The sequence below is a fragment of the Danio rerio genome, chromosome 18, assembly GCF_049306965.1.
Source record: "Danio rerio strain Tuebingen ecotype United States chromosome 18, GRCz12tu, whole genome shotgun sequence".
Taxonomy (NCBI): domain Eukaryota; kingdom Metazoa; phylum Chordata; class Actinopteri; order Cypriniformes; family Danionidae; genus Danio; species Danio rerio.
This window is the reverse complement of record NC_133193.1, coordinates 2,877,501-2,900,000: the sequence shown is the minus strand read 5'-3', so window position 1 is coordinate 2,900,000 and position 22,500 is coordinate 2,877,501. Positions and strand designations below refer to the sequence as shown.

Sequence of the window (22,500 nt, the reverse complement as noted above, 5' to 3'; positions counted from 1 at the left end):
AGCTCTGTCCCAAATGACTGATAGCCTGATAGCCATGCCCTAAAGGACTGATAATCCTACCCTAAAGGACTGATAGTCCACTCTAATGACTGACAATTACACCCTTAATGACTGTTAGCTCCGCCCCAAATGACTAATAGCCCTGCCCCAAATGACAGATAGCCACACCCTAAAAGACTGATATCTCTGCCCTAAACGACTGATAGTAACATCTCAAATGACTGAAGTCACACCCTAAAGTACTGATATCTTCACCCTAAATGACTGATAGCCCCACCTCTAAGGACTGATAGTCATGCCATAAAGAAGTGATAGCTCCACCCCAAAATCAATGATAGTCACACCCCAAAGGACTGATAGTCACACCCTAAAAAAGTGATAGCCCCACCCCAAAATCAATGATAGTCACACCCCAAAGGACGGATAGTCACGCCCTAAAGAACTGATAGCTCCGTCCTAAATGACTGATAGCCCTGCCCTAAAAGACTGATAGCCTTGCCCTAAATGACTGATAGTCACACCCTAAATGACTGATTTCTCCACCCAAAATGACTGAAAGCCCGACCAAAAATGACTGATAGCCCCACCCTAAAGGACTTCTAGCCCCATTTCAAATTACTGATATCTCCGTCCTAAAGGACTGATAGCCCTGCCCTAAAAAACTGATAGCCCTGCCCTAAATGACTGATTTCTCCACCCAAAATGACTGAAAGCCCTTCCAAAAATTACTGATAGCCCCGCCCTAAAGGACTGACAGCCCCACCACAAATGACTGATAACACCACCCTAAAAGACTGATAGCCCCACCCCAAATGAATGATATCTCTGCCCCAAAGGACTGATACCTCCACCCCAAAGGACTGATAACCCTGCCCCAAAAGACTGATAGCTCCTCCCCAAATGACTGATAGCCCCACCTCAAATAACTGACAACTCCACCCTAAATGACTGACAGCCCCACTCCAAAAAACTGATATCTCCGCCCAACAGGACTGATAAATCCAGCCCAAAGGATTGATAACCCCGCCTAAAAGACTGATAGCCCCGCCCTAGATGACTGTTAGCTCCACCCCAAATGGCTGATATCTCTGCTCAAAAGAACTGATAGATCCACCCCAAATGACCGATAACCCTGCCCCAAAAGACTGATAGCCCCACTCTAGATGACTGTTAGCCCCATAACAAATGACTGATAACCCTGCCCCAAAAACTAATAACTTTACCCTAAATGACTGATAGCCTTAACAAAATGACTGATATCGCCAGCCCAAATGACCGATAGCCCCACCCCAAATGACTGATATCTCCGCCCTAAAGGGCTGATACGTCCACCCCAAAGGACTGATAACCCCGCCCCAAAAGACTGATATCTCCGCCCTAAATAACTGATAGATCCACCACCAAAGGACCGATAGCGCAACCCCAGATGACTGATAGCTCCGCCCTAGATGACTGTAAGCTCCACCCCAAACGACTCATAGCCCCACCCCAAATTACTTATAGGTCGTTTTAAGGGGGGAAAAATGTTATGCTGAAGGAAAGTGCAGACAGTGAGTGTTATAGTGATCTCACCACTGGGTGAACAGGATGCTCCTCCATCGTGAGGGTCTGTCCACTTCCTCTGCGGCTGCCGTGACCCTGCGGCTGAGGAAAACACAACACTTTTAGAGTGTCACTATTAAAAAGTTTAAGGTCAGTATTTTTTTATTTTATCATTAATTGAATATATTTGAATATCGTAAAACACAACATAAGAGATGCTGATGGGGACCAAAAAATGTCCCCTTGAGGAAAAGAGCTCATACATCCTACAGAATGAAGCACTTTGAAGATGAAACTGCAGATTGTTTGCTGTGAGTGTTGGTTTAGGAGTGGGATTGGGGAAGGGGTGTGGAATATACAGTATGTACGGTATTAAAATCATTACGTCTATTGGAAGTCCCCATAAAGATATTTGTACAACTATGTGTGTGTGTGTGGACTGACCGTGAGGGACGTGCGTCTGTCGTTTGTGGCCTGCAGTCTGTTGAACTCCTCACAGAAAGTGCTGATCTCCATCGGGGAGTGTGGCGGCGGCGGCGAGCGCTCACTGAGGCTGCTGTACAGCGTCGACTCATCTGCTGTTATGATCTCCCAGCTCTACAACACACACACACACACACAGATGTCAAAAAGTGTCTTTGCAGTGTGTGACTGCGAGTGTGTGAGAGTGTTTGTGTGAATGTTAGCACGAATGTGTATGTGTGTGTTCTGGTTTTGGTGGTTTACAAGGACATAAATGTGTATAATGGCATGCCTATGATCTAGTTGTTCTCTATTACAGTGGTTTATGAGGACAGGTCTTGTGTCCTCGCAATTCAAAACACTTAAATTCATACTTAACAGGTTTTGTTTCACATTTAAAGGGCCCCATGTTTTCTGTGAGGGTTAAGTTTAGGGGTAGCGGTGCGGTAAAGTCATATAACAAGCGTTTACTGTATACAATACATTTCGCCTATGAAGAGTCCTCATAAACTACCAATGTCAAGTCACAGTTTATAAGGACTCTTCATAGGCTTCACAGTGTTTGCATATGTGTTTGTCGGTGTGAGAGAGAGTGTGTGCATGTCTGTGTGTGTGTATGCTTGTGCACGTGTGTGTGTACATTTTTTTAAATCTCAGTGGGGACTTAAACCTGAATGCACACTGACTCATGGGGACTTCTGTCACCATGGAGACCTACATTAAAATCCCCATGGCTCCGCATGCTTATAAAGCACACAGAATGGTGTATTTTCAATATGTTAATACGCAGATTGTTTCCTGTGAGGGTTGTTTTAGGGGGGACGGAATATAAAGTATGAACAGTAGAAACATCCTTAAAGCTCTGGAGAGATCCCATCAGGATAGCTTGTGTGTGTGTGTGTGTGTGTACCTCAGGTGACTCTCTGCGCTCGTGGTTCTCCTCATGTTCTGATATTTGTCTGCGTGTGAGAAAGGCCCGCTGGGACTCGCTGTGTGTTTCCTGTCTCTGCTCATTGTCTCTTTGACTGTCCCTGTAAATCAGGACAAAACACACACACACACACACACACACACACACACGAGCACTCAGAATGGCCCAGAAAGGCTGAAATGAATCAGGTGAGGGTGCCGCTGACCACCAGAGAGAAGAAGAGTATATGGAATAATTATAGAGTTACTACTATTACTAATAATTGTTACTAATAGTTATTATTATACTATTACTAATTATATTATTAGTAGTACAGTAATAGTTTTCTTTGGAGTAATGACCTACTGATTAATTATTTATTAGTTACAAATTACAATTTGAAGATTGATTTTGTGAATTTTAAATTTAAAAAAAATGAATGTCACATTATGAAAACTCCAGGCCTTTTTGGAATTGTGCAGATGAAGACTTTTTAAACTATAGAAATAAAAAGAATAAAATAAGATAAAACTTAAATAAATGTAATTGAAATAAACTAATTGTTAGATAAATAAAATAAAAAAATAATACAAATCTGTACTGATCAAAATAATAATAATAATAATAATAATAACAACAGTAATAATAATAAACATAATAATAATAATAATAGAAATAATATTAATAATAATAATAGTAATAATAATAATATTAATAGTCATAAAATAATAATAGTAAAAATAATAAGGATAATAATAGAAATAATAATAATGATAATAATAATAGTAAGAATAACAATAATAATAATAGTAATAATAATAATAATAATAGTAATAATAATGATGATGATGATAATAATAATAATAATAATAGTAATAATAATAAAGATAATAATAGAAATAACAATAATAATAGTAATAATAACAATAATAGTAATAATAGTAATGATAATAATAGTAATAATATTAATAATAGTAATAGTAATAATAATAATAATAATAGTAATAATAACAATAATAGTAATAATAGTAATGATAATAATAGTAATAATAATATTATTAATAGTAATAATAATAATAATAATAATAATAATAGTAATAATAATTATGATAATAATAGTAATAATAATAATGATAATAATAGTAATAATAATAATAATAATAACAACAGTAATAATAATAATGATAATAATAGTAATAATAATATTAATAATAATAATAGTAATAATAATAATAATAATAATAATGACAATGTAATATGGCTTCAACATTCAACATAATAACTGCAACATTCATAGTTTTTATAAAAACAAATATAAAAATATCTTAAAAACATATATATTTTTAATTGCTTGTATAATATATACAAAGTAGAAAACTTTTTTTTATTAAAAAAAAATAATAAACATAAAAAAAATAAGCGAAGCACATAATAAACCTCTTTAACAAAAACAAAACAACACTAATAAAATAATCTTAATAATAATAAAATTAATAGTCAGCACTGTCGCCACACAGCAAGAAGGTCGCTGGTTCGAGCCTCGGCTGGATCAGTTGGCGTTTCTGTGTAGAGTTTGCATGTTCTCCCCATGTTGGCGTGGGTTTCTTCCGGGTGCTCTGTTTTCCCCCACAGTCCAAACACATGCGCTATAGGGGAATTGGGTAAACTAAATTGGCCGTAGCGTGTGTGAATGACTGTGCATGGGTGTTTCCCAGTAATGGGTTGCAGCTGGAAGGACATCAGTTGTGTAAAACATATGCTGGATAAGTTGGCAGTACATTCTGCTGTGGCGACCCCTGATTAATAAAGGGACTAAACCGAAAATAAAATGAATGAATGAATTATAAAATCAAATAAAATTAAAAGTAAAAACACAATTTTAAATGATCTTGTATAATATATGTAGAGTAGAAGGAAAATAAAGCAGAAAAATAAAAAAATATATATTATTATTCATTCGTTCATTCATTCATTCATTTTCCTTCAGCTTAGTCGCTTATTTATTGGAGGTTGCCACAGCGGAATGAACCGCCAACTATTACAGCATATGTTTTACGCAGTGGATCCCCTTCCAATACACACACATTCACACACACACTCATACACTACTGCCAATTTAGTTAATCAATTCCCCTATAGCGCATGTGTTTGGACTGTGGGGGAAACCGGAGCACCCAGAGGAAAACGCCACGCCAACATGGGGAGAACATGCAAACTCCACACAGAAATGCCAGCTGACCCAGCCGGGACTCGAACCAGCGACCTTCTAGCTGTGAGGCCACAGTGCTAACCACTGAGCCACCATAAGTTATTATATTAATCTAAACAAAATATAATAATCAAGCAGGCCAAAAACACTAGCAACACTAAGGTCATGGCCGGGAGTCATTTTGAATAACAACATACACCCAAAGAATAAACTGAGAGCATAAATATAAATATCTACATAGCGTACTAGTCTTGTGCATGGTATTTAAACACGACCCCTGGGCTTGTGTACACATGTTCATGCTGTGTGTTTGGTTAAAGCGGGTGATAATTACTGGATGGTGGGTCTGTGCCACTGTGTGGTCCTGCTCTCGTGGTTGACGTAGTAAGTTCGTCCCAGGTTGTCCTGCCTCTCCTCCCAGCCAGGGGGCAGCGCAGGCAGCTGATGCGGATGATGAGGACTGCATAATTCATGAGGCTCCAAAAACTCCCAACCCGGCTACGACACAGAAACAAGCAGGATATTACTTACAAGTATTGCTTACTACTCATAAAAGCAATTCTATGGGAAAATCCTGTGTTACAGCGGGGGAAATGAGTATTGAACACGTCACCATTTTTCTCAGAAAACAGATTTCTTTTTTTTTTTTCTTTTTTTTTGGCCTTTTAGCCTTTATTAGATAGGACAGTATTGAGACAGGAAGCGAAGTTGGAGAGAGAAAGGGGGTAGGGAAATGTCCTCGAGCCAGGATTCGAACTTGCAACACCCTGACGTGCTATTGCACCATATGTCGGCGCGCTAACCACTAGGCTATTGCACCGACAGAAAACCGATTTCTAAAGGTGCCGTTGACACCAGATGTTGGTAACAACCAAAGAAATCCATACATGCAGAGAAAATAAATCTAGTTAGTTTACAAATGAAGATATGTGTAATAAAGTGAAATAACACAGGGAAAAAGTATTGAACACATGAAGAAAGGAAGGTGTAGTTCAGCAGTGAAAGCCCAGACAGCAGCTGAGAGCAGGTGGATGAAGATGAACCCAGGGTGGACATTTCAGCAAGACAATGATCCAAAACACAGCCAGGGAGACTCTGAGATGCTTTCAGAGAAGGTAAATCAAGCTGTAGAATGGCCTAGCCAATCCCCTGACTCGAATGCAATAGAAAATTATTACTAATTATTAAGCTTATTATTAAACTATTCCATATATCATCATTTTCATTCTATGGCACCTTTAAAGGTTCAGGACACCCTGGAGAACTTTTTTTTATATTAACAGATGTGTGTGTGTTGAGCATCAGTAAAGACAATGTTAGCATCTGTCAGCTTTAATTGGGAGGAAAACTGGATAATTTTGAGCTTTTGTTCAGCTTCCGGGTTTAAAATGATTTTTGGGGCGGGATCAAAATCGTCAACGTAGTGCAGAACTGCAAGTGCAATGATGACGCGTCGGTTTCTCATTATTATTCAAAGCGGAGTTTTCTTATCCTATGAGAAGAGCCGGCTGCTTAATTATTCATGAGAGCACGTGCTTTCCGAAGGCAGACCTGCCAGTTTCAAGCAAGCTGTGAGACACAGACCAACGGGACGCAGTAACCGTTCATGTTTGTTTCCATGATCCACGGGGTTTGTTGCATGTTTTTTCCCCGCAATCCTGTCAGAGCCGATCATACAGCAGAGCTGTGTGTGTACTGCAAGCATTTTTGTCGGGAGAGCAGCACGAGAATTGAAGAATGGCGGACGTTGTCTTGTATCAGGAGTTCGTTCACATTCAGACACATCACCCTGCTGCTGTGTTTGCCTAAATCCTCCAGATTACCAGCAGGGCTAATGGTTAAAATAGACAGGCAGGAGACCTGCTGCACTAAGTCTGCATTCAGATCTATAATTTAGACCCGGGGATCGAGGGAGAATCCTCATTTATAGTGTTTACATGAACACGATTATCTTTATAATGATATAAATTCTGGTTATGTGTATATGGAATTACGAATAACAAATGTAGCAGGGCATTAAATTACTGTTTATTTCTTTGCATTTTAACTTTGTGAATTATAAACTCATGCGTCTCCTCACGGTTTGTGTCTCATTTTGTGAGCCGACTGTCAACAGCAGTTGTTCGCTCCCCTTCTCCCCTGCTGGCCACGCCCACTCCTGCCCTGTGCTCGCGGAGTTCCACGCCCATCATCATGCATCTTCTGAACAAATTCTGAAGTAGACTTTAACCGAAAGTGGGGGTGTCATGGCCCTTTAAGCTGAGTTTATTTGACTGTCAGCAGCACTTCTGAGTGATTTCTGGACGTCTGTGTTGCTCTGTGAACACACCCAGCACCAGCATCAACACAGCCCTGGTACAATGAGAGCGGGCTGGAAAAGTACACAGTGACTCTGCAGGTTCTATATTAAAGTTCTTGTGCATAAATAGAAGTCATCTGTTTATGCACAAACAAATGGTATTAGATTGCTGAAGGCTTTGTTTCTTTGGTTTGATGTCAAATGACATGCTACGCCAGTTTACAAAAGGCCCAGGCAAGGGTCAGGAGTGAATGTAGACTGTCATGTGTACAAGTCACTGGAAGTCTCAAGTGGTTGCCAGGGCTTTGATATACAGATGAATGAAAAATAAAATGTGTAAATGTGGCAAATGTGTGGCATACTAGTATTTACATAACATTGGCTTTTTGCTCACTAAAACAAAATCTTATTCATATCTTATCTTAATCTTAAATATTTAAAAGTCAGTATTGCTTTTTAAAGCTATTTTAAGGTACTTTTAAATGACAGTATTGCTTTTTAAATGTATTTTAGCTATTTTTAAGCTAATTCTTAATGTCAGTATTGCTTTTTAAATGTATTTTAGGTGTTATTAAGGTACTTTTTAATGTCAGTATTGCTTTTTAAGGTGTTTTTAGGTATTCTAAGGTACTTTTAAATAAGGTTCTTTTAAGTGCCAGTATTGCTTTTATAATGTATTTTAGATATTTTAAGGTACTTTTAAACGACAGTATTGATTTTTAAGGTGTTTTTAGGTGTTTTAAGGTACTTTTAAATGTCAGTATTGCTTTTTTATGGGGCAGTCAAAATTAGCGCGTTAACGCACTTGATTAATTTTAAATATTTAACACGTTAAAAAAATAACACAAAAAATGCAGTTGCAGTTTAATATGTATTTTAGGTATTTTTAAGGTACTTCTTAATGTCAGTATTGCTTTTTAAATGTACTTTAGGTATTTTTAAGGTACTTCTTAATGTCAGTATTGCTTTTCTAAGGTGTGTTTAGGTATTTTAAGGTAATTTTAAATGTCAGTACAGCTTTTAATGTATTTTAGGTATTTTTAAGATACTTTTAAATGTCAGTATTGCTTTTTAAGGTGTGTTTAGGTATTTTAAGGTAATTTTAAATGTCAGTATTGTTTTTTAAATGTATTTTACTTATTTTAAGGTACTTTTAAGTGTCAGTATTGCTTTTATAACTTATTTTAGATATTTTTAAGGTACTTTAAAATGTCAGTAATGCTTTTTAAATGTATTTTAGGTATTTTTAAGGTACTTCTTAATGTCAGTATTGTTTTTTAAATGTATTTTAGGTATTTTTAAGGTACTTCTTAATGTCAGAAATGCTTTTTAATATATTTTAAGGTACTTTTAAATGTCAGTATTACTTTTTAAAGATTTTTTAGGTATTTTTAAGGTACTTTTAAATGAAGATTGTTGGTGTGTGCATGAATCTTACATCCAGATTCTCGCCCTGTTCAGCGGGGTCGTCCTCTGCATCGCTGTTTTTAGGCAGGTACGTCATCTTTAGACGCAGATGACCTTTCACCCTCGACTTGTGACTGTATCAAAACACATGAGAAGATACATCAACAAAACACCTACAGCAATCTACCAGAAAAACACACTGTTTTAAACATAAAACGCCACCGAAGTGTATCGACAGTGTTGACATGTACATGTTTCAAATGACAACATTACACAGAAAAAAAAAATGCAGGTCAAAAGGCTCATCACAAATGAGAACGAATGAGAGAGTCAGTGAACGTTAAAAACCATCATGTTTGGGGAATGAAGCATGCAGGTAAGCAGCTGGTAAAAACTGCAGTGGAAGCTTCTGCTAACCTTCTCGGGTGCAATAAGAAGTCTTTGAAAGTGTACGGCCTTTCATTGTTTGGATGTTCTGTCTGCAGGTAAAAAAAGAACGGAAAGTGCTGTCAAAATATTTGGCACAGAATAAAAATAAAATAAAATAAAATTTAATAAATAAAATAAAATAAACATAATTGTATTAAATAAAAATATTTAAAAAAATTTAAATAAATAAATAAAATAAAATAATAATAAAATAAAACATTCGATAAATAAAAAAATAAAGACAAAAAATAAAACAACATAAATAAAAAATAAAAATAAATATTATAAAATAAAATAAAATAATAATAAAATTGAAAAAGATTTAATTAAATATGAAATGTAATTAAATACAAAAATAAAAGACAAAAATAAAATAAATAAATAAAATAAAAAATGTAATTAAATTAAAAATGAAATGACAAAAAATAAATAAAACAAATAATTATAAAATACTTATATTTTTAAATAAAATAAAATTTAATTAAATAAAAAGTAAAATAAAAGACATAAATTAAAATAATAATAAAAAATAAATAAAATAAAAAAATATATAAAAAATGAAATAAAAGACACAAAATAAAATAAAATAATAATAAAATAAATTAAATGAAAAAATTATTTAAATATAAATTAAACAAAAAATTTAATTAAATTAAATACGAATAAATAATGTAAATAATGTTTTATAACAAAATAAAAATGTACCAATTAAATTATATATAAAATTAAAGTAAATACAAAAAAATAAAAATAAAATAAAAACAAATAAATAAAATAACAATAAAAATTTATAAAATAAAAAAATGTAATTAAAGATAAAAAATAAAATGAATTAAAAAATAATATAAAATAATTTTTTTACAAATTTAATTAAATTAAACGTTCAATTAAATACAAAAATAAAAATTAAAAAATAAAATAAATAAAATTTTAAAAAATATAAAATTTTTAAATTAAAACTGAAACAAGGCAAAATTAATAAATAAATAAAATGATAAAAATAATTTATATATATATATATATATATATATATATATATATATATATATAAGATTTAATTAAATAAAAGACAAAAAATATAAAAAATGGAATCAAATAAAATTAGCTATACATTTACAAATTTTGATTTCTTTACCCTCAAAAACTACAGAAAGAGTTGTAATTGTTTGTGTATTTCAACTCTGCTTTCAGAATAAACATGATTCATTACAGATAAGCAGTGCTGAAAATAGTCTACGGCGAAACCTGTCGTGCAGCTGATATTTTTATACATTAAGGTTTATGATCACTTAGCCAAAACACACATGTAGTGACCTAATTTAAATATAGATTAGGATAAAATTAAATAAAATAATATTTATTTTAACATTAACTACATAAAATAAATAAATATATATTTTATTTAATAAGTAATGTAAATAAACAAATAAATAAAAAACAAAATACAACAAAAAGTACAATACAACAAAATACAAATAAAACAAAATACATTAAAATAAAATCACGAAACAAAATACATTAATTATTAATGAATTAATAAAGAAATAATGATATTGTTAATAAAAAATATATTTAGACAATCTTATGTTTCTCACACGCATGTTCATATAAAGAGCATCCATAAAGACTTATGAGCAAAACCTTCTAAAAATACCTCCTAAATTTAACCTTTATTGCTGAGATTCAAAACACTCACAGGGATCTGGTGCAGAGGAACATCCACTTGTCCAAGGAAGTCATCCCTTGTCTGTGGAGAATAAAACAATAAATAAATACAATAAAATAACTATCGGATTTTCTGTCAGCACATTCGAAATAAACAACGTGTGTGTGTTTAACTGAGATTGTCTGATAAGTGACTGACAGCATCTTGATGTATCTGCCAACTCCAGATCTCTAAACCTGACAAGGTTATTGCTAGATCAGGTTACGGCCGGGATTTAGCGAGAAATATTTATACTATTTATTCAATTACCCAAAAAGTTGTATTTTATTAAAGACTACCCCTACCTCAACACTAAAACCATAGCACAAACATACAAGGAACAACCCAGAATGTACAAGCATCCGCCAAACTCTTGAGAGAGCGAGAGAGAAGAGCTTGATGTTGATTCAGATGACTCTTCTCGAGTCTGATTCACAATTCAATTTGATTCGATTCAATCATAGGTGGCTGATTTGATTCAATGAATACAGATTTAGGGGCGGCATGGTGGCTCGGTGGTTAGCTCTATGAACGATGCCGGTGCGAGTCCCGGCTGGGCCATTTGTCGTTTCTTTGAGGAGTTTGCATGTTCTCCCCGTGTTGGCGTGGGTTTCCTCCTCCCCACAGTTCAAACACACGCGCAATAGGTGAATTGGATAAACTAAATTAACCGTAGTGTTAGTGTGTGAATGAGTGTGTGTGTTTACTGTATCAAGCCTCTTCAGCTGCTTCAGAACGCAGCAGCACGAGTGGTCTTTAATGAACCTAAAAGAGCACATGTCACTTCGCTGCTCATCCGTTTGCACTGGCTGCCAGTTGCTGCTCGCATCAAATTCAAAGCTCTGATGTTTGCCTACAAAGCGACTTCTGGCTTTGCTTCTTCTTATCTGCTCTCACTTCTGCAGATGTATGTGCCCTCCAGAAACTTGCGTTCTGTGAATGAACGTCGCCTCGTGGTTCCATCCCAAAGAGGGAAAAAATCACTTTCCCGAACTCTCGCATTCAATCTGCCCAGTTGGTGGAATGAACTCCCGAACTGCATCAGAACTCGCTGTCTTCAAAAAATGCCTTAAAACTCAACTATTTAGTCTCCACTTTCCTTCCTAATCTGCAATTGCCTCTCTGGCTCCAATGCTAACTGTATTACAAAAAAAATTACCAATGCTTTGCTTCTGATGCTGCGTTCATACCAGACGCGGCACGTGCGTCAAGCGCGAGTGATTTACATGTTAAGTCAATGCAAACGCGCGAATAGACATCCTGCGGCACGATATGCGTGAATGGTGCTGCGCGGCGCGAATGACGAGAATTGCGCGGTGCGCATGTTGCGAATGGCGTGGCGTGAATTGAGCGTTTTGCGCGTTTGATGTGCTTAATGCGCGTTTCGCATGAATCACTTGGGTTCGAAAATCTGAACTTTAGCGGACATTCGTGCCGTGTTAACCAATTAGGAGCTTGATCTTGTGGGGGCGTGATTGTGACGTATCGCCTGTTGTCGGTGTCCCAGGGGAAATCCCCCAGCAGACACCGACAAGAAGTTCATCAAACTGGGCTGGGCTCAGTCAGAAGCACCACTGAAAAGATCAACGCTTTTTATCATCCTTTATAAAGCACGTAAACACTGTTATTTTCTACATAAAATCCATGTTAGCCACTTAGCTATGAAGCTAGAGTCACGGGGCAGACAGAAGCCCTGCCCATCACGCGAATCCGCATCTGTTCTGAAGTGAATTTGACACACGAATGAAGCAGGGTTTAACGTGCGAATGAAGCGGGGTTTGATGCGCGAATGAAGCGAGTAACCTCAAATGTTCACGCGACTATTTACGCGCGAATAGCGTGATTAATCTCCGCGTTCCGCGTCTGGTGTGAACACAGCATTACCCTTTACACACCTAAAACTCGCCTACAGCACTTACTCGTTGTTGCTCTTATAGTTGTGTCAATTGCTTCCTTGTACTCACTTGTAAGTTGCTTTAGATAAAAGCATCTGCTAAATGACTAAATGTAAATGTGTTTCCCAGTGCTGGGTTGCAGCTGGAAGAACATCCTCTGTGTAAAACATGTCTTTTGAAGATGCCCACGAAGAGTAGTCAGAATAGGAAAAAAGATGGATTCACAGTGCTTGATAATCGATATTCATCCTAGAAACACTGTTGCATCTCCAAAAAGCATGCACATGTATTTTTATGCCTCACAACTCTGAACATTCCCTCTATTTTCAACCATTAAAGCAGAAGTCGATGTGAAAGTTTGTGTTCTGTGCGTCTCAGGCAGTCAGCAAAACCCTGAACCAACTCTCCTGTGTCTTTTTTGCAGTTGAAGAAAGCAAACACAGAGAAATACAACGTCAAAATACAAGATATCTTGGGGAGTTTATATCATTCAAGCGCACAAAACTCAACACAGTATTTGCAGCAAACCCACACACAGTCACAACTAGTGATGAACACGTCATCTCACCATTATTCCTTAATTCATTTATATTCTTTTCGGCTTAGTTCCTTTATTAATCAGGGGTCGCCACAGCGAAATGAACCGCCAACTTATCCAGCATAGAGGTAGCCCTTCCATCTACAACCCGGGAAACACCCATATACATTCATTGACACTCATAAACAATGGTCAATTTAGTTCATCAATTCCCCTATAGCGCATGTGGAAACCAACGCCAACACCGGGAGAACATGCAAACTCCACACACACTGTAAAACCCAACAGTCAACTATGAAATGAGTGTAGTTAACTCTAAATTGACTGAATGTTAATTCTACTCATTTGAAAAGAGTTTTGTACTTAGTGTTGAAGGTAATGTGTTAATTAAATACGTCATTACTTCAACTTAAATAAAGTAAGTTCACAGTACTCATTAGGATTAGTTTTTTTTACTTAAATGGTTTGTTGCAATTGGTCTCCTCAAACAGTTTGAGTTCCCTTAACTTATTGGTCTTTACAGTTCAGAAATCCCACCTTGCCCAGCCGGGACTTGAACTAGTGACCTTCTTGCTGTGAGTGCGAACCACTAAGCCAGTGAAGGGCTGCACAATATATCCCAAAATTATTGTTATCATGATATTATTTCATGGAATATACATAAGCATATACATGACTAAATTTGACCAGTCAGATAGTAAAGTTGGCGGTTCATTCCGCTGTGGCGACCCCAGATTAATAAAGGGACTAAGCTGAAAAGAAAATTAATGAATGAGATGGTAAAGTCTCGAAGGGATACGCTTGATTGTTATCGTAATACTCAACAACAATATTGCATATTTTCCCAGTATCATGCAGCCCTGACACACACACACACACACACACACACACACACACACACACACACACACACACACACACATACATACATACACACACAAACATAAACACACATTTTCTTAACCCCCCCCCACCCTCCCCCCCACCCCAAGACCAAGAACATCAGTACTGTGGTTTCATTTCTCTTTCTCCACACATATTATTTGTTTCTTCTCCATATTTCCACTTTACAACTTCTCCATATAAATCCACCCAGCTCTGATTTAGTGTCATCATGGAATTGAATTGGACCACTGACCTTCTCTGAGATCTTACAGCACGTCTATTGTTTACAGAGATATAAATACATGTGTTTTATATATAAACAAGGCTTTATGAAAGAAGACTTCCCCACGGTCGAACCCTCAGACTTTGAGTGAGCTGCAAAATTTAGACTGAAGGTAAAAGTAGGCTGAGAGAGGGAGAAAACAAAGGCATGAGAAAGAAGGAGAGCGAGAGAGAGTTTGTTTTCAGAAACAAAATCATTCCCATCCTCAAACTTTTTCCAGCAGCTGCAATTCATTTTAACGTCTGCCTTTCATATTTAACTAACAACCATTTGAAATATACAGTTAAAGTCAGAATTATTAGCCCCCTTTTGATTTTTTTTTTTTTAATATTTCCCAAATGATGTTTAACAGAGCAAGGGAATTTTCACAGTATGTCTGATAATATTTTTTTTCTTCTGGAGAAAGTCTTATTTGTTTTATTTCAGCTAGAATGAAAGCATTTCAATTTTTTAAAACCCATTTTTGGGACAAAATTATTAGCCCCTTTAAGCTATATATTTTTTTCGATAATCTTCAGAACAAACCATCATTATAAAATAACTTGCCTAATTACCCTAACCTGCCTAGTTCACCTTATTAACCTAGTTGAGCCTTTAAATGCCACTTTAAGCTGTATAGAAGTGTCTAGAAAAATATCAAGTAAAATATTATTTACTGTCATCATGGCAAAGAGAAAATAAATCAGCTATTAGAAACACGTTTTTAAAACTATTATGCTTAGAAATGTGCTGAAACAATCTTCGCTCTGTTAAACAGAAATTGGGGAAAAGATAAACAGGGGCGCTAATAATTCAGGGGGGCTAATAATTCTGACTTCAACTATATATATCAAAAGCATGCTTTAAATAGAGTTAAAGACACAATTATTTATTATATTTACTATCATTCTAAATGTTAGGGTGTTTTTCCAACACACTTTAAACATAATAGTTTAATAATTCATTTCTAATAACTGATTTATTTTATCTTTGCCATGATGACAGCACATAATATTTAAACCCAGATTCTGAAAATGTACCTCTATATACATTTCTAGAGAGCGCCAAATATTTCCCAGGAGCTACGTTTTTTTTGCAGTCTTTCTTTTTGTGAATCCACCAGAGGCCGCTGTGTATGCTTTTTCAGATCTCAGATTTCTCTCGCAAGTGCCATATGCGCCTGCTGTTCTAACGTAAATCCAGCAGAGGCCACTGTTGACTGACTGATTGACCGACTGACCCACCCTAGTCCTTCCCTAAACCCAACCAATAGTGTTTTCTAAAGCACCAATTGATCCGATCACCCCCTTCCCTAAACCTGACCAACAGTGTCTTTCAAAAGCACCCGCCCACCTCTTCCCTTAACCCAACCGATAGTGTTTTCAAAGGCACCGATTAAAATTTTTTCCAAAGCAATGCATTTTCAAAAGCAATGCAAAAAAAGAAAAGCCCTCGTCTGGTTTTTACCACGTTTTCAGATTTTACTACATTCTCACCCTGCTATTTACTTGTTTATTAAATTTTTTGGCTTTTGTCTTACCCTCTTTCTGGAACCGTTCATCACCAGACTCGAACCCTGCTATCGTAGTCAACTGCTCTCTACATCTCAAGTCCGCCATATTACATGGTGAGCCACTGAACAAATTAGTATCAGCGGTAAAGCCGTCCACACGGAAGTATTCGTTCAGATGGTAAACGTGAAAAGCAACGGTGCCATACCGCCCTCTAGCGTTTGTTTTAAAAACATATGTACTTCTGGCTACATAATTAGCAATCTCCATATTCAGGGCTACGCTTTCAGAATGAGCATGTGTTGAATATTTGATCAGATATTTTTTCAAGACACTAGTATTCAGCTTAAAGTAACATTTAAAGGCTTAATTAGGTTAATAAGGTTAACTAGGCAAGTTAGCTTAATTAAGCAAATCATTGGACAACAGTGGTTTGTTCTGTGGACAATTAAAAAATATATATAATAATAATGCTAATAATATTAGCCTATTAAATTAAAATCAATATATATTTTTGATTTATTTCAACCAAACTAACAGAAGATTTTCTCCAAAAGAAAGGTATAATAGGAAATACTGTGAACAATTCCTTTCTCTGTTAGGGTGCTTTCACACCTCCCTTATTTAGTTCGATTGAATCGCCCTAGAGTTTGTTTCCCCTTTTAAGTGCGGTTCGTTTGGGCAGGTGAGAATGCAGCAACTGTACTCGAGTGCGCACCAAAAGCGGACCAAATAAGCGAACCGAGACCTGCTTGAAGAGGTGGTCTCGGTACGCTTTCAAACGAACCCTAGAGCGGTTCATTTGTGGTGAGAATATGATCCGTACTAAAACAGGTCCAACCGCAAAAAGTACTGCGCATTTTGGACTAATTCAGCTGCCGTAGGCCGATGCGCTGTGCATTATGGGTTATGGAGGAAAAATATTTGTTGACAGCGCTTTACCAACAGAGAGAGAGAGAGAGAGAGAGGGGAAAACATTACCTGATGGATCGTTGCTAATATTTCCGCAAGATGAGCATGTCGCAGTTTAGCTAAATTAATTCACGTCTCCTCTTGAAGTGACGAGCGATGCATTAAACACTGTTTTCCAGCCGCGGCCGCACTTCATTCTCGAAATGTATAGTTTGTCTAAAGCAGAGATACAATCAGCCAGCGCAGTCGTCCCTCCAGAGTAAAAGGTTTTGTTTACCTGCGGGAGTTCACTGGCATTTTCCCGCACGTGAATTCTGACCATTCAATAAGCAGTTTAGGAAATACGTTCAACAACATCTGGCTAATGAGAGATGTGGATTTTGTCAGATGACTGCATTTTGGTTCGTTCCAACTGGTTCGGACCAAAGCCAGCAGTGTTGTGTGAAAACAACCCAAAGACGGCAGAAAATGCAACAATGTATCATTTAATACCCTTGGTCCGGACCAAATGAAGCGAACTACAGATGTGAAAGCACCCTAAAACAGCACTTAGTCTTCAAATGCACACACACACACACACACACACACACACTAATGGAAACAATATGACAAGTTCAATACACGTCACTTAAATGAGGCGTTCAAAATGCTGTCAGATGTTTCGTTTCATGGTAGTAAAACAATAACGAGTGACCTTACACTAAAACACGTCCATCAAAACATCGTACTAGACTTCCTCGCTATCAAAGAGCTTTAACACGGCCTATAAACCCATGACTATAACACACATATTCCCTTGTTCTTTGGTGCAGACTCACTTATTCTTGTTTGTTCTGTATTCGGGTCAAACCACAAAGCGGTGCAGTTACAGACTCACTCTTTGTGCCTTCAAGGCAAAGAAAACAAACCTATATTGTGAAAGCTCTGTTAAAGAGCAGGTCATATGGTGTTTAAAAACATCAGAATATTGTGTTGGGTCATCTACAGCAGGTTTAAATGGATATAAGGTCAGAAAACCTTGTCATTTTGTCAGGATATGGAATTAGTATTAGATCCGTTTTGCAATACGATTCATTTGAATCAGTTCAGAGCTGGTTTATACTTCTGCGTTGAGTGATCGGCGTGACCCACGTTGCATGCAATGTGCGTAGCCGTGCATTTTATTTGCAGAGCAATAGCACTTCCCAAACATTAGCTGGCAGTGAAGGTGTTTATGTTCCTCAATGTCGAGTTTCTTCACTGGTGTTTTGTTTGTTTCTGAATGCTACCTTAATGTACAAGTGGCTCAAACTCGCTCATTCAGAGGCGGGAACCGGCGGACGTGCAACAACTTGAATCATAAGGTAAACACAAAATAACAGTTTCCATCTAGGGCAGGAATGTCCAAACTCGGTCCTGGAGGGCCGGTGTCCTGCATATTTTAGCTTCCTCCAACACACCTGCCTAGAAGTCTAGTATACCTAGGAAGAGCTTGATCAGCCCATGTGTGATTAATTGTGGTTGGAACTAAAATAAGCAGGACACTGGCCCTCCAGGACCGCTGATGTAGAGCTCCTTCACGGGACTAGACACTTGTAAACACTCGCTCCATAGGGTTCGTTCGGCTCTCACCTCCACCCACACTCGTCAGCATTACCAAGCCGACCAATCACAGAGCTTGCGCATCAGCATTGCCGACAGCCACGGCGAGGGCTATGCAACCACGCATAGGCTGCTCCAAAGCATGCACGTGCGATTAACACAGAAGTATAAATCAGCCTTTAAGGTCTGTAAGCCCCTCCCCCCTCCAGAAGCAAACTCTGCTCTGATTGGTCATTTGGCCAAAGTCTAATTTGATTGATTTATTTGCTATGTGAGAGTGCTTCTATATTGCGAGAAGGCAGGGATTATGCAAACGAGTTACTTTGATCGTGTTGATGTAGATCAATAGCATAGGAAAACTTAATTATTCGCTACGGAGATTCAGATCAGAGTCGAATCTCTCTTTGGAGTGACAGTATCTTTATTTGTTAAGGACTTTTTTGATGATCAACTTCACAGACTGTTTGATTAATTAAAAAAATCAATTATAATGAACTTATAGGGCGTCACGGTGGCACCGTGGGTAGCATGATCGACTCACAGCAAGAAGGTCGCTAGTTCGAGCCCCTGCTGGATCAGTTGGTGTTTCTGTGTGGAGTTTGAATGCCTTTTTTTCATTGATTGGGATGATTCTGTAGAGGATTGAATCATGCATGAAATGTAATTAACACATTAAACGCATAGATAAATGCAATACAGCAAAAACAAAAGTGAAATAAGCAGTGCTTCATAGTTTTCCAGGTAGTCAAAGCGTATTCAGGTACAGAAATGAAACAAATATGTAAAATAACACTGCAAAGACTTTTTAAATTGTAATAATTTAAAGTGTTTGAATAGTTTGATAAAATAGTTTTCTATAAAAGTTCATTCATTTTCTTGTCGGCTTAGTCCCTTTATTAATCCGGGGTCGCCACAGCGGAATGAACCGCCAACTTATCCAGCAAGTTTTTACACAGCGGATGCCCTTCCAGCCGCAACCCATCTCTGGGAAACATCCACACACACATTCACACACACACTACGGACAATTTAGCCTACCCAATTCACCTGTACCGCATGTATTTGGACTGTGGGGGAAGCCGGAGCACCCGGAGGAAACCCACGCAAAAGCAGGGAGAACATGCAAACTCCGCACAGAAACGCCAACCGAGCTGGGGTTCGAACCAGCGACCTTCTTGCTGTGAGGCGACAGCACTACCTACTGCGCCACTGCCTCGCTTCTATAAAAGTTACAAATGGCAAAATTTATTGTGCCTAATTGCTTTAAACTCTCTTAGCGCACTCACACTACGCTATCCGAATCATGTCCAGGCCCAATTACCGGATCGTTTGAGTAGTGTGAGTGCTCTGAATCGGGTTTAGGCGTGGTTCAGTTGGCTGGCCCTGGCCCGGTTGGAAAAGGTGTGCCATCATCTATGACGTAAGCGTGCCCAGGCCTGAATGTAATGTGAGTGCAGGCCGTCGGGGGAGACAGGAGGGGGGACATGCGTACTTCGTCCCGGTTCAAGGCAACTGTACATAGTGTGAGTACGCCCTTAGATTAAAATGGCATTTTAGAACGAAAATGATCCACGTCCACACTGGCGTTTCATCTAGCATTTCTGAGCAGCCCTCCATCCACACTACTACACCGCTGAAATGTACATCGCGTGACCACACACACACACACAAACACTCTGGCATGCGCACGTCTGAGCTCCAGGCAGTCAGCTGGTGCTTTGAGCACAAAACCCCAGAGAGCAGTGCATCAAGGATGTACTGCTGGATCGTGTCCCACTATAGTTGTTAAACGTGATATTTATCTTGTCTCTAATGACTCTTCTGTCTCTTGAATCTATCAGGTAACATGCCACAGCGTCACTGCTTCAATCTTTCGCCAATTGTTTGGGAACCCCTGTGCTAAACCATATAACATTGTAGGTCCGTCTATGTGACTATTGCAGATGTGCACATTGAGATATGGATGCTGAAATGATACGTTATGCAGCCCTAATGCACACACATTCATCTTTACATATAGGATTACAAATAAACACAGCAAACATTGAAAACAAGCAAAGATATTTGCTAGTAAATTTATCATTTTATTAACTTGATTTACTTTTCAGATTAAGTCTTGAGAAATGTAATTTAAATACACTTGTAATGATATATCAGTATTTTTTTATGAATTCACACAACATATGTCAGTAAATGTTTTTTCTGTACTATATAAATTAATGTTACACTGAATTACACTGCAGTCTTCAGTAAATCTTGGTAAACCAAAAATATAAATGTAATTTTTTAATGAACGCACAGCTTTTTCCATTGTGAAACAAGTCAACATGTTGATGAGGCAAAAAGCGGAAAACTATCTGCATACAATCAGCCCCGTCTGCCCCGGTAATGAAAGGAAAACAGTAAACGATGCCAAATGTTTGAAGAAACTTAATGGAGGAACCTCAAAGCGAAGCATTTTCTGCTGCAAGAGGAGCGTGGCTGCTGGTTTACTACTGCAAACACCTGACAAACATTTCCCTTAGGATCACACACAGCTTCAATCACTCCTAAATGCTGCTCAACAACGTTTGTTGCTCATTTCTGATCTTTCCCCAGATTATTACTGGAGACTAAAGGAACAGATTTTGTCCTCTACCCAGTGGTTTTGTGGAAACACTATGAACATTATGGTTGAAGGCAAAATTATTAGCCCTCCATTGAAATGTAAATTATTAAGTGTTGTTTAATTCAGTTCAGTTCAGCTTTATTTGTATAGCGCTTTTACAATGTAGATTGTGTCAAAGCAGCTTCACATAATTGGTCATAGTTACCGGATCAGGGTAGTTCCAATCTGATCTCACGAGAAAACGTAAGTATTTTACGTTTTGCCAGTTTAGTGGCTAATTCGTACGAGTTCAGTCGTACGAAATAGTACGATTTTTAAAAGGAGGCGTGGCACCTGACCCCACCCCTAACCCCAACCGTCATTGGGGGATAAGCAAATCGTACTAAATTGTACGAATTAGATCGTGCGAATTCATACGAATTAGCCACTAAATGAAAAAGTTACGAATTGCCGTGAGATTGTGTTGGTAGTTCAGTTTTTAGTGTTTAAGTTCAGTTCAGTTTAGCTCAGTTCAATGTGGTTTGAAGTCATTATTGAGAGGCCAAACACTGAAGAGCAAATTCATCGATGCGTAGCTCTACCGATCCTGAACCGTGCGAGCCAGTGGCGACAGCAGAGGGAAAAAAAACTTCACCGATGGGAGAGTGAAGAAATGGAGAGAAGACATTTTCGAACAGTTTTAATAACTCATTTATAATAACTAATTTATTTTTTCTTTATCCTGATGACAGTAATTAATATTTTACTAGCTAATTTGCTAAATACTACACTGTAAAACTGTGTCCGTATTTTTTTTTTTTGATGTTTATTTCTGCTTTTGAATTGCATAATGGGAGTTTGATCTTTCTTCCAACAACTTTTAACCTTGAAAAGTTGTAAAAAAGTGACTTTTATGAACATTTTGAATAGTTTGCAGTGCTATATTTCTGGGTTGGTATTGTATATAACGCTACAAAACCTTGTAATCAACTGCCAGCACATTTTCTGCACTTATTTCTTCATATATTAGTTCTTATGCTTTATTTCAAACTACTAAAATGCCAACAAAGTCACTTTGTTAAACTGTACAGTTGAATTTTCAGAGATTAACATGCCATAATGCAATTCACTTGTATTATGGGAATAAATTAAAACAGGAAATAAATGGACAACAAAAACACTTGTGAAGCACAAAATACAGAAGCTGTTTATTAATAGAAAATATTTTACAGTGTAGTATTTAGCTTAAAGTGCTATTTAAAGGCTTAACTAGGTTAAAAACAATATACCATTTCTCCATTTTCTTAATAGAGAATAAAAAGGTCAGCCATGTAATTATACACATTTCTGTCCTTGTAAACCACCA

The 22,500-nt window shown here is 37.3% G+C and overlaps 1 protein-coding gene across 2 annotated transcripts in view; it reads right to left on the bottom strand.

The window, feature by feature from the left end:
• Positions 1-22,500, bottom strand: part of nedd4a (NEDD4 E3 ubiquitin protein ligase a) — a 104,289-nt gene that overhangs the window by 28,817 nt on the left and 52,972 nt on the right. For both annotated transcript variants that reach the window (XM_073930132.1, XM_073930131.1), the window contains 7 exons: positions 10,955-11,005; positions 9,247-9,308; positions 8,861-8,963; positions 5,458-5,621; positions 2,915-3,035; positions 1,987-2,139; positions 1,573-1,644 (listed from right to left, as the gene is read on the bottom strand). In XM_073930132.1, the coding sequence (XP_073786233.1) occupies positions 1,573-1,644; positions 1,987-2,139; positions 2,915-3,035; positions 5,458-5,621; positions 8,861-8,963; positions 9,247-9,308; positions 10,955-11,005 (726 nt within the window). The remainder of the gene's footprint in view (positions 1-1,572; positions 1,645-1,986; positions 2,140-2,914; positions 3,036-5,457; positions 5,622-8,860; positions 8,964-9,246; positions 9,309-10,954; positions 11,006-22,500) is intronic.